We start from the raw sequence: 12,538 nt of genomic DNA on the forward strand, positions 1-12,538 counted from the left end.
TGAAGAAGAACTTTGAGTACCATCTGGAGAGGCTGGGCTGGGGTAAAGGGGAGGGTTGAAGTCCCACAGAAGAAAACAAGGATCGAGACCAGGCAGGATCACCACGATCAGTGACTCCTGGGAATACAATTTCATCAAAGTCATGGCAGGCAAGAAACACAAGACCAACTTCCTGGCAAGCCAGGTGATCCGAAGCCGAGGTCCGCCCTGTCGCCGCCTGTAGGAAGAGGAACTCAGGGCAGTAGCAGCAAGCCCTACAACACCTACGGCTGTACCACTAGGCGTCTTACTCATCTCGTTTCTTCCAGCTCTTTTCGTACCCGTCTTCCTTCAGCAGCCTCCTTTAGCGGCTTCTGTATCTTTCTTTGAAGCTCTCTCAGTTCTTTTGTTCCTTTCCCCGCATGTCTTCAGCATTCCTTCCTAAAGAATTCTCCCATTCCTCTTCTTCACCATCATCCACCATTCTCTGGTACTCCCAAAATATTTTTGCAGTGTTTGCCACCTCTGATAATGTCTCATGCACACTTGACATCTCCATCTTGCAACAGCCACACATTTCACTTCCACAGTCCCTTCCCTCTCATGGGGCTCTTACCAAGACTCATTTTCATCTTCAGCATCCAATGATCACTAAAAGCTACATATATGGTTTCTTTCTTCCTTATCCCTATTTCTTTTGGTACAAGCACAAAGTTTATACTTGATTGTTTCTTTCTGCTACGGTCTGTTCTAGTGAAAAATTCTCTCCCCTGCCCATGCATCTCTTAGCAATTCTTCTTTTATATTTGTTAACAGTCTAGAGGAGCTTCCCAAAAAGCTCCATTTCCTCCTTCCCATTCTGTCACCCACTTCAATTATACAATTCAAATCTCCTGCTATTATGCGGGGTCTTTGTCTGACCACATAAACTGCTAACTTTCTAAGCAGTGCATTCCCGCCCTCCCTCTCCACTGAAAAATTCAGTGAAAAATTCTAATTCTGTTTCCCTAACTGATAACATCATTCATTGCAATCTACCACGGACTTCTACCTGCTTTGCTCTCAGCTCTGGGTTCTTAAATAATATGGCTACTCCTGCTGCTTTGTTCTTATTTGTCCCTGTCCATCACAACAGTCCCCATCTCCACCTTTTCAAAGTGTTTATAATCTCTCTTCGCTGATATACCACACTCTTGTAGGCAGATTATGTCTGCCTTTATTTGGTTCAACCTGTTCCCATCCTTCCTTTGTTAAGATACTCTTGATGTTAAGCAAAACTATGGTCAATGACATATATTCTTGCCTTAAAATGAGTGTGCTTGTCCCTCTAAGGTTAATCTGTGCTTGCTTTGAGCCGAGTGCGCCTGTCCCTTTAAGGTTTGTCTGTGCTACTGCTCTAGTAGTCGACTCCTCTCCTTCCCTTACTCACATTCCTGTAGCCTTTGCAAGCTTTTGGATGGCTTTCACATTTACAAAGGCTTAAAAGTTTTCACCTCCTAGCAGTTTCTTACCTTCCGGTCTCCACTTTGAGCTGGAGCCCGAAGGTATAAGTAACTGCTCTTTGTCTCTTCCTCCAGCTCACCTCCCTCATCATCAGGCTTCTTCTTCTTGGTCTTCAGCCTCTGGTTTTCTTTCTTTTTCAGGCCTGACTCTATGGTTCTAGACCTTGCTCCATCTCCACTTCTGTCGTCTGCAGGATGATTTCTTTCTTCCCACCTCCACGTCTGAGTTGTTCGCTGCTCCGTCTTCCTTTCTGTTCCATCTCCTAAATCACAGAAATTTTGTCCCCCATCCTTCTGTTTCACCCTCTTGTGGGGTTTCTTCCACCATGTCTACCTCAGAGTCCAACCCCTCATCTCCTCTGCTCTCCTCCTCTGGGTTTTGCTGTTCCTCAAGGGGACTAACTATACTTGCCAAAGGCTTTGGGGCACCTATAATGCAAGTGTTCCTCTCCCTTTCAAACAGTACATTTTAGGGACTCCTGGCACTCTGCTGCTCTATGCCCCATTCCATCACATCTATAGCTCACTGTGAGGGACAGTTCATGGACAAGTACTCCACCTTTCTGTATGTTATGGTTAGCCAGTGCCATTGCATACTTTCTGACCTCTTCTTCACTTCCACAGCTAAGCTGCACCTTTCTTTCCATTTCCAATTAGTCCTATTCCTTCATCAGCCTTAAATACCTGGCAAACTTCATGAAATGGAGCTCCAAACATAAGCATATGATTAGTGTGGCTCCAACCCCTATGAGGTAAAGCTGAACCAGGTTGCCCTGTGCCTCATCTACATACAAGTTTTTGGAGTATCCTAAGACCCAGTTCCAGTTATGAGTGGGAGCTAATTAGCATGGATCCTGGGGGGAGGGAGGGGGGAAAGGAAGCACATATCTGTAATGTGTACACACACACACACACACACACACACACACACACACAATGAGCAGTGCTGAGCTCTGGGGTCACTATGACTTGGAATGCTATTAACTCTGGTAGGGTCTAGCCTAATGAACTACATGGTAAACCTTTGGCTTTGGACTAATATCACGCATAGTTAGGGGGTCTTACCCAACTCAAGGAGGCCGCCAGCTGATTTCACAGCCAGATCAGGAGGCCAGTTGCCAATTTTGTGGGCTGATTGTGGTAAGCCTCCCCACCCCCCATGACTCTGATTGGTTGAAGGACGCCAGTAGTAGTATCCTTCCCCACAGAATGTCATGGGGCTCAAAGCCATGGCTTAATTGCTTAATAATGTTTCAGAGGATTAAGCCCATGGAAGCCATTATCTGACACATTAAGTGCTTAGATTGCTTAATAAACTCTAAACTGAAATGTCTTATGAAATTAATGCTATGTCAAATTGCAACTAATACCGCCACTATACACTTTATTAAATGACATTGTAAAAAGGAGTTTATTCAATGCTAACCTTGAAACAGCTGTTAAACGCTTGCATGCTGTATCCAGTAGCAGTAGCTGCATATATTCTCCATCTTTGTGGGGTGAACTTACATTGAGATGGCCCCTATCTTGAGGGTCGGTGGCTTCATCAGCTACAATGGAGAAAGATTCATATTCTGCTGATGTGTACTTTGTGGACTGTACATGTGAAGCAATCATTGCAGAGAGACAGTCTTGGTGAAGCTTGCTGGCACACAGAGAACCTCCACATTTGGCATGTTTTGGTTCAGATAGCCCCTTAACTTAGGGCAATCAAGTTTCTCCAGCAGGATGTTCACCACCACAAAAGCCTCCACAAGGGAAAATGCCACCTCTCGTCTTGCCATGATGCTTTTCATGGTCCTTTCGAAGAGCAAAGACAGGATCGCTTGTTTCTTGCCCTGGCCTTCAGCCTCCACAACAGCGTTCTGCTTCAAGTGCACCTCAGACTCTAAGTGTCGATCTATATTGGTTTTCCACAACACATCCAGAGTCACATTGCAGGTGCTACAGAACAGTCTGCATCTATCTGCATGCAAGGTCCCTGCAGGATACTGCCTTACATGGTCCAGAGCTAAAATGTATTTGGCTCTCTTGGAGGAGTTCTTCTTTGTGGGCATGCTCAATCCTCCTCAAGCTGCAGCCTGCTATACAAACATGCCTGTGGCTGCTTTAAACATCAATGCCAAAACCCTCTTGCTCTCCTGACTGACTCCTACACTAAGCCTGCATCATAGGCTCTACCTCTGATTTGCTTCCTCTTTCTCCCCCACTTTGGTTTCAAGACTGCAGGTCTTCCCACCCTTTTCTCTGCTTGAAGGTAAGGGGTTTGGGGAAGGAGGGGTTGGCAGTGAGCCTGCCCGATTTTCCACAGTGAGCCCGTGGCTGGTAGCCAGCACCCACCCCTGCCCCTGTTAGCAAAATCGAGTTAGTTGCCCATACACCGAAGGACAACTCGGTCTTGCGTCGTGGGCACTAGCCGTGATAATATAAGTCAAGAGACATAAGAGTGCCAGTAGTAAATTTATTACTTCTGCAGAAGGGTAGTCTCCCATCTTAAGGACCGAGAGCTACCCCAAGGGTTTTTTAACTTCCAAATGACTTATATGTTCCTCTATATATGGTTAGTTGTGCGCGCAATAAGGTTACTCATTGTTATATAACATGGTTTTCTGTTAGTTATAATTATCCCTCGCGATTGACGTCATCCTGAGGGTGCCTTCCTCTTTCCAATTGAATCAGCCTAGGCCCCAGAATAGATTTCTTCTGTATCAGCGCTTATGTTTCCTTACTTAAAATTATGCTCAGTATTACACATATAGCTGAACTTATGAACTACTTGTACTTAAACTTATGATCTACTCAATAAGCAAGCTAACCCACCTTTTATATCACCCATACACAGATCTGGGCAGCATGTGCCCCTTGCCACCCCCTGGAAGTGTGCACAGTGGCAGGGAGCCAGCGCCACCCCCCCGAACGAGTCACCTACAGCTCCGTCCTGCTTCCCACTAGAGCGCTGCAGCTACATTATGGCCCCAGGCCCCAAATACTGCCCTGGCTGGGCAGCAGCCCCAGCTCCAGGCCCAGCCCCAGGCTTGTCCAATTCCCTCCCTCCCTATGGGGGCCCCAATCCCCCATGACCCCCCCAGCCAGACTTACCTGCAGGAGCTGTTCTGCAGGCTGCCCAGCAACCCTGTGCATGTGTAAGCATACACATGCACATGGTGCACTCTGCCAGCTTGCAGAAAGCTCTTTGCAAAAGTGGAAAATCTGCGTGTTTCTCCGTTAAAATGAAACATTTGCATTTTTCTTGGTTAAAAGGGAAAATCTGCAGTTTTTAATATTTTTTCATAGAAAACAGAAAATCTGGATCCCTGATGGATATTATATGCAAACTGCTACAGCCATGTTTAATTTTAAGGTTATTGTTTTCAGATCTGCTCCTCATTTCTGTGTGCTCAAGGAGGCAGAAGGGTCTACCAGGGCATAAAGCTGGGGGGAAGCAGAGAACAAAGGGGCTACCTGTCTCCTTAGATTTATTTTCCTTTCGGTAGCCATGGGAGGGGCACAAATTCAAGGCAAACCTCCAACAATTAGTTATATTTTTCCAGGTATAGAATCTAAGTTATGAAATTTTCCATATATAGAATCTAATTATTGGGGGGGGGTCATCTTATAATCAAGACCATCTTCTATTTGAGTAAATATGGTAGTTTACAGGCTAAACAAAACCACCCAATTAAAAAACAAAACAAAACAAATCCTATCCCATAAAAACCAAAGGCCGCACTCAAATCCTTCATGTAGGTACCCAAGTCACGAGAGCAATATCTATCAACCGCATTCCAGCAGTGAGAAACCCACCTCTACATTTGAAAGGTTTTAGTTGTTACTTCAGTTTGGACCCATATATTTATTCTTCTCCATTGTTCAGATTTATTTTTAGACCAATAAGAGTCCATTTCCTTTTCAGCTGTCTAAACAATTTCTCACAATTTAAGAAGGCTCAGTTGGTTAACTAGTCATTTTTCAAGTTAAGGGGGCAATAAAACACCTTCCTAGAATAAAGCCTTGGAGCAAGGAAGGCAATCTTACTCAAGATTGGTCACTGGTGCATTACCAGAGCAGTACTACTGCCCTTTAACTTTAATTTTGCTGTAAAAGTGGTATTTCTCTCACATACAGTCATTTCGGTTGGCTAATGCAATGGGAAATTTTCATTTGCACTTTTACCACTTATCTATTGCCATCAGATTGTTAAGGTGCAACTGAGGGACTAAGAAGTTCTTTTGGGGTTTCCTTCTCCACCACTATATTCTCTCTTCATTTTGCCCACTACCAAGAAGGCAGGAAACTATCCTGTTGCAAGTAAGCGAACATAAACTGCACACAAGAATCTAAAAACAATCCTGTTCTGAGACCAAGACTGCCCAGAGCAGAGAAGAAATTTGCAAGAAACCCACAGTTCTGGTTTAAGTCAAGATCTTTCAGAAAAACTTTGCATATACAGCAAAAGTTTTGTTATCTGGCACCCATGGGGAATGTGGGGGTCCTGGATAACCAAAGATGCCAGTTACCCAAGAGGCCCAAACAGGCATCTTTGCCTGTTCAGGCTGCTGCCTCTCCCGCCACAGTGTGCAGCCGCCCCTCCCACTGCATCAATGTGCCAGGGGACAGGAAGTGGGGCCCCACACAGGCTTCTTTGCCCCAGGCCCTGGGAGCTTGGCAAAACTGGAAGTGCCACAACAGGCACTTCCAGTTTCAATTTTACCTTACAAGCTGGCATGTCGGTTAATAGAGAATGCTGGTTTGTAAGGTGCCAGATAACACAGCTTCTACTGTATGGTTGTACAAAGCACTGTATACTCATAATGGAATGGCATACATGCTATACTCAATTGGCAGAATACAGATGCTTCATGCATCAAAACACTGATTCATGTTTAATATTCTCCATGGCACAAAAAACACTAGGACCTTTATGCTGTATATACCTGTCACTTTCATCCCAAGTTAATCAATATGTTGGTAATTTGTAGTGGTTGATTCCTGTTGAAAGTACAACAGTCTTTGGGAAAATGTTCTCAGCCACCCACAAACACGTTATGCCTTTGCAATTATCTTAAAGGAAAGCTTAAGTGCTAGTGTATATATTTTAACAAAAGACCGCCCCCCATACACAAAAAAAGCATTTTCTAGAAATTCTGCATGAATCATCAACTGCAGGCTGTTAATCCAATGCACCTTCTGAGGGAGTACAAAAACAGTGGGAGTGAAAATAACTAACCTCCTCCTCCTTTTCCCAATAGTAACTCTCAAATCTTCATATTGTTACTGATCACTAAAGAGACTTCTACACATATGGAATGGCAAACAGCCCTAATTTACACTGGAATAATATTTTGTGTTTTTAACTACGGTTAATGCAGTAAGATATATATTTTTTTAAACAGTGTTTTACTTTTGTTCTTCATTTCATTTTTAGCTCCCACTTTTTTCCGCTGTATGTAGACTGGACAAACTTGCTTCAGAACTCCATTCCCATGCCAACTGGGGCTTTTCCTCCACTTCCACATGCTTTTGCACTACCAGATTTCCTTCTCTATTGAGTACTTTTCCATGACAAGTAGCTCCCACCATTTTCCCACTTCACCTGAAAGAGTGGCTCTCATGAGGACACAGCTTTTCCTGTCGTTATTTTTACAAATCTGCTAAGAAAGTACTCAGGGCCCTTTATCCTGCCAGGGCTCCTCCACACATCACAGGGTGGTATGCAGACCACAGCAACAACTGTGGACGTAAGCTACTGAAACCACTGCACAGGGCCACAGTTCATTCTTCATTTGAAGAAATTTGTTACAGTACCTACACTGTTACTTGGCACTGTACTTCTAGAAGTACAAGCCTGGTACTGTATCTAGATCAAGCATATTCTAAGAAACTCCTTTCTTCAGAGGTAATTACTAATACTTAAAAGCTACAAAGGGTTGTTGGTTGTAGCCGTGCTGGTCTAAGGACACAAGCAGGCAAAGTTCCTTGGGTAGATGTGATATTGTTTATTAGACCAACTAAACAGTTGGGGGAAAGTTCTGTGCCAAAAAGCTTGCAAAAACACCCTTTTGTGCCCGAAAGCTTGCAAAGAACTTTTTCCCCACCTATTTATCTGGTCTAATAAGAGATATCACATCTACCCAAGGAACTTTGCTTGTCTAAGCTACAAAGGTTCACAGTAAATGTAAACAAGTGAGTTTTTGTTTCGTTTGAAATTACATCATCTTATATCAAAATATGAGGTCATAATTCAAACCTTTTAGTGCTTATCTATATAATGAAACTTATTTTAGCGTAAGAGTGCCCCGAAGTTTGTTTTAACCTTGGTTATAGCAGTAAAAAATATATGCATTTAAGGTAAATTAAACAGGACGCTCTTCAATAGAGACTGTTCACAAATCTTTGCAGACTTCCATTAGCAAAAGATTAGCATGGGACATTTCTTATGTCTGATATACTATTCCACAACCAAACCCAAAGAATAGTTCCCTTGTATTTGCAAGCCAATAAACTACAGTACAAGAATTAACGATGAGAATGAGGAGTGCAGACAAGAACCAAAACCAGCAATACCATTCACTTGCAAAAACATAAAATTAACATTTGTATCGGTGAAAACAGATGTACTGGTAAGTTTAAATGTTTAAGGGGTGTCCCCACACCCTCCTCCCTCCCACCTGCCAATGTAGAAGTCAGCCAGTAACAAAATCAACTTAGAAATCAGCAGCATATAAATACAGAAACTGGAGGGCTATACTTCTGAACAAAAACTGCTGTTCTTTTTCCTTTTATTCTAACAGTGCCATGCCTGTCCCTAAAACGCCTGCAAGAGGAGGACAATATTTTAATGGAAAGGTGCATCTGTAAAGCCACAAGATGGCCTGGCAACCTGGGACCAGATTTACCAAAACATGCTCAATTTGTTTATTAAAACAAACTAAGTTTTAGATCTGATTCCTGCCCTGCTAACCACTTTGTAAAGCCTGGCAAAGCAGAATGCTCTTGCCAGTCCTTGCCATGGCTGCCCCTGGCACATAAAGTAAAGACACATGCCGCTGCCTGACACTAGCCAGAAGTTGTTGGATGCTCAAGAAACTTGCATCCCATCCATTAGATGCATGTAGGCTTGGAACCATCCAAACTCCCCCAAACTTGTTAGACACTAAGCAGCTTCCATGTCCCTGGCACATAACACAACAAAACCACATCCCACTGCCTGATCCTGGCCAATAAATGGTACTGGATGCTTAGACACTTGCATCTTATTCAACCCATATAGCCTTGAGACCATCCAACCGCCCTTAAAACTTGCATTAGACACCTAAGGCACCTCTACATGTGCTCCAGGGAGAAGCGCTTTAACTAGAGAGACTTTGAGAGATACTCTAATTAAAGCCCCCCGCAGCATTGCATGTATTCAGCACCCTGTGCTTCAAAATGGCAGCAGGGCACTTGAACCTTTAAAGCACCCTGGCCATCATTTTGAAGCACAGGGACACTGAATATACAAGGTGTAAGTAGTGCCCTCCATTGAATCAGGGTCCATCACATGCAGCAGTGCCCCAGCAGCTCCCAGGGGCCAGTATCTCCACAGAGCCCAGAGGGCTGCCAAGGGGCTCCCAGCCACGCCAGGGAGGATAAGGAGGCACCAACCCACCTGCCTCCACCACACCTGCAGGATTTGGGTCTGGGGTGTTATTACAGAGAGCAACCAGCGCGGAGGAGAAGCGCTAGCCCATGGGCGCCACTCACCCTCCTCCAGTGCCTGGTTGTACTTGTCCAGCGCGGCCGCTAGCTCCTGCCGCTCGCGCAGCTCGTCGCCCTCGTCGCGCAGGCGGCGTGTGCGGCTCTCCCGCGCCAGGCAGCGCTCCAGCAGGTTGCCCAGCACCACGTTGACGCGGGGGGCGGCGGCGGCAGCTGGGGGGGGCGGGTCGGCGGCGCGGCGGGGCCGGGGGCAGCGGCCGCACTGGGCGGGGGAGGCGCAGCGGCGGCAGCGTGTGTGGCCGCAGGGCAGCGTGACGGGCTCCCGGAGCAGGCGGGCGCACAGCGGGCAGCCGAGAGGCTCGGGTGGCGCGCAGCACGCCGGCTCGGGGCCCGGCCCGTCGGCCGCCGGCGTGGGCGGGGCGCGGCGCAGCGCCCGCGCCAGCCCCTCGGCCAGCTCGCGCAGCTCCTCGGGCCGCAGGCGGGCCAGGCGGCCGGCCGCGCCGTAGGCCTCCAGCGCCTCGGCCCAGCGCCCGGCCCGGGCCAGCGCCTCGGCGCGCCCCAGCCACCGGCCCCGCTCGTCCCCGGCCGGCGCCTCCTCCATGGCCGGGCCCCGCCGCCCCTACTCCATGCCGCCCGCGGGCAGGAGGGCGGGCAGGCGGGGCCGCTCCGCGCCTGCCTCTGCCGAGCGCCCTGCTCTGGCCGGGCTGGCTGCCTGGCGAGTGGGGGGGGGGCCCGCGGCGCCCCGCCCCGCTCTCTGACGTCAGCCGCGACGGTTGGCCGGCCCTCCCAGCTGCCGTTGGGGGGCGGGGGCCGTTGGGGCTGCACGTGCGCGCGGCTTCCAACGCCCTTCGGCGTGACCGGGGTGAGGGCGCTGTTCTAGCTGCCTCTTCTTGCCAGTCTCCGTAGCCCTCACCTGCCGGGGGAAGCGCTGGAGGACACCGAGGCAGCCCCCACACAGAGCCCTGCCTCCACGCTTCCTTCCCAGCTCTGGCCTGTGCTGGGGCAGGGGAAACGCTATGTATCTGGATCCAGGAAGTCAGTTTTCCTGAAGCTGGCTCCGGGATATTGTTCCACTGGCGTGGCTTAGTACCCGCCGAGGTGGTGGCGCTTAAAGCCCATTTTATGGGAATAGGGGGTTCTCTTTAGCTTGCTCCTGCAGTCTCGTGGCTGAGGGCAGGCGAAACTCGGGGGCATCCGACCTCCCAAGCATGCTGTTCCTTCCGGGGTGTTCAGTAAGGTTGAGCAGCCTGGCTGAGAATAACTACTCTAGGTCAAAAGTGAAGGAATAGTATCTTTTTACAATTTTCTGTGATGTCCTTTGATAAGGACTAGTCAAAAGATTTTTGGGAGACTGAGGACATTGGGTCAGATACAGACTTCACATTTAAGCCCTTCCTTAGAGTCTTCCTCTGGTTCCTGGGATTCTGAATTGTGGCTGCTGCATTTCTGTTGATTACCCCCTGACAGATCCCTTTTACTAGGACCCTCCTGGCAATGCTCACTGCCCATCTGAAAAGGGACAGGCACAATATCCTATTTTACAGCACTGGATTTCTCTAGTTGCTCTGAGAGGGTCATTCACTGCATACATGGTATCTACCTTGAAACAAGGTTTTAGGTGCATATTCAGCTAAACACTTTGTCACATAAAGACATGAAAAAGGAAAGTATAGATTAGGGTGATGGTAATGAACAATACCAATCACTGAATTTGCTGCTGTTCCTTCTGCCTTTTGTGGTGACTAACGGGAATGTCGGACACTTCTCATCCTTATTTTGCAGGTACTCTCCAGGAGAGCCTTTCACTAGGTCAAGCTTCTGAAGTCTTTTTAATTAGTAACACAATCAACAGTCTCCTAATTTGTTCCTCTGGCATGTAACCTATTTTTTCCTAAAATATCTATTTGACAGAGAGCAGAATCCTCTTTCTCCAATTTAAACTGACCTCATGATACCTTCATTTTCTCCACACTCAAGTTTGTTGTTTGTTGCCACTAGGCAACAACCTACACCCCTGACTAATATCTAAGCACTTCTCTCTCTCTTCTCCCTCCCCGCCCCAGCCCCACTTTTGTTACTTTTTTTGCCTCTTGTGTTCTAGGGTAGAAAAATCTTACCAGCAAACTGCTCTTGTATGCTTAGCAATAGCAGATCCTCTTTCTTTGCATTGCCCTTAGGCTCTTTTCTTCCCAGATCCTGTTTTCCATTTGTCACAAATGACTTTAACATGGTGCCCTTAAACAATCTCAATAAGAATTCACTGAGCCTGGAAGCACACATTAAAGGGGAATAGATAAACCCTGTACAATGACTGTCCTTTGAACTCTTTCCCCTTCTTTACTATCTTCTAAGTAAAACAGTTTGAAGAAAAACTATACCAGAGATGAAAGATAACAGTCTGTGTAGAGGAACATGATGGAATGAAAGGATGACAGAAAAAGGAAAAGGGAAAGAGAACTGCCATTATCAAAGGACCTAACCTGGAAACCAAGAATAAATCTGGAAGTGATGTAAACAAGAGAAAACAGAGATAGAGGGAAAAAACCTGAATTTAATATATCAATAGAACACATATTTGAAAGAGAGCAAGAATACAGGGAAGCAAGAGGTTTATTAATTGTTTGACAGTGACCTTTCCTTTGGTCTATTTCCCCCAAAGAAATAGACAGCAAGAGCGATCCGTGGTTAAAGCTCCAAGACAAATTTTAATAAGCTACTTGTTATTTAGTCTCTAAATACAAGCTGTCTACAACTGTGAAATTAACTTTTAATTTATTGTACAATGTGGCTATTTCACAGAGCTAAGATATAAGCTACTGGGAGAGGAGGGGGTGAGGGCCTGATTTTGTACTCATGGACTGCTTAGCAAGACTTCCATTGACTTAATGGCTTATAGAAGTCTTATTCTACCAAAATTATCTGTCACAATATCTGCACTTACTTGTTTCATGCCTATGCATCATGTTACCTTTTTATCTCCATGATCCCATGCTATATTTTTCACATAGGACCTCATCTGCCTCATTCAATGAGCAAGAGGGAAGGTGCTGTCTAAATGAGCAGCTACTACATGTTTTCTTTTCTTCTCCTTGATCAGTGTATACCTGTAGCCTCATGCACTCTATTCAAACCCTCCTTTCAAGATGGATTTATTAACTTCCTCATGGGGTTTTCTATAAAAGTTGAGAGCTTGATACTTAAAATTATGTTCTCAATGCTATTATGAAATACAGGGGTATTCTTATCCTGATTATAGAATGGAAGCTGAGACACAGTGGTCATGTCTACACATGCTTTAATGTGCTGTGGTTAATGCTCATTAAGTTCAGCATCTGTAATAACGGGTACTAACTAAATGTGCA

At 46.2% G+C, this 12,538-nt stretch overlaps 1 protein-coding gene across 2 annotated transcripts in view; it reads right to left on the minus strand.

Annotated features, from left to right (window-relative positions):
* LONRF2 (LON peptidase N-terminal domain and ring finger 2) overlaps positions 1 to 9,916 on the minus strand; it is a 64,604-nt gene extending 54,688 nt beyond the window's left edge. For both annotated transcript variants that reach the window (XM_090020451.1, XM_090020445.1), the window contains exon 1: positions 9,225 to 9,916. In XM_090020451.1, the coding sequence (XP_089876577.1) occupies positions 9,225 to 9,777 (553 nt within the window). In that variant the 5' untranslated portion in view covers positions 9,778 to 9,916. The remainder of the gene's footprint in view (positions 1 to 9,224) is intronic.
* Between the last annotated feature and the right edge of the window lie 2,622 nt (positions 9,917 to 12,538).

Source organism: Crocodylus siamensis, chromosome 1, assembly GCF_052110815.1.
Source record: "Crocodylus siamensis isolate JL-2025a chromosome 1, ASM5211081v1, whole genome shotgun sequence".
Taxonomy (NCBI): Eukaryota; Metazoa; Chordata; order Crocodylia; family Crocodylidae; genus Crocodylus; species Crocodylus siamensis.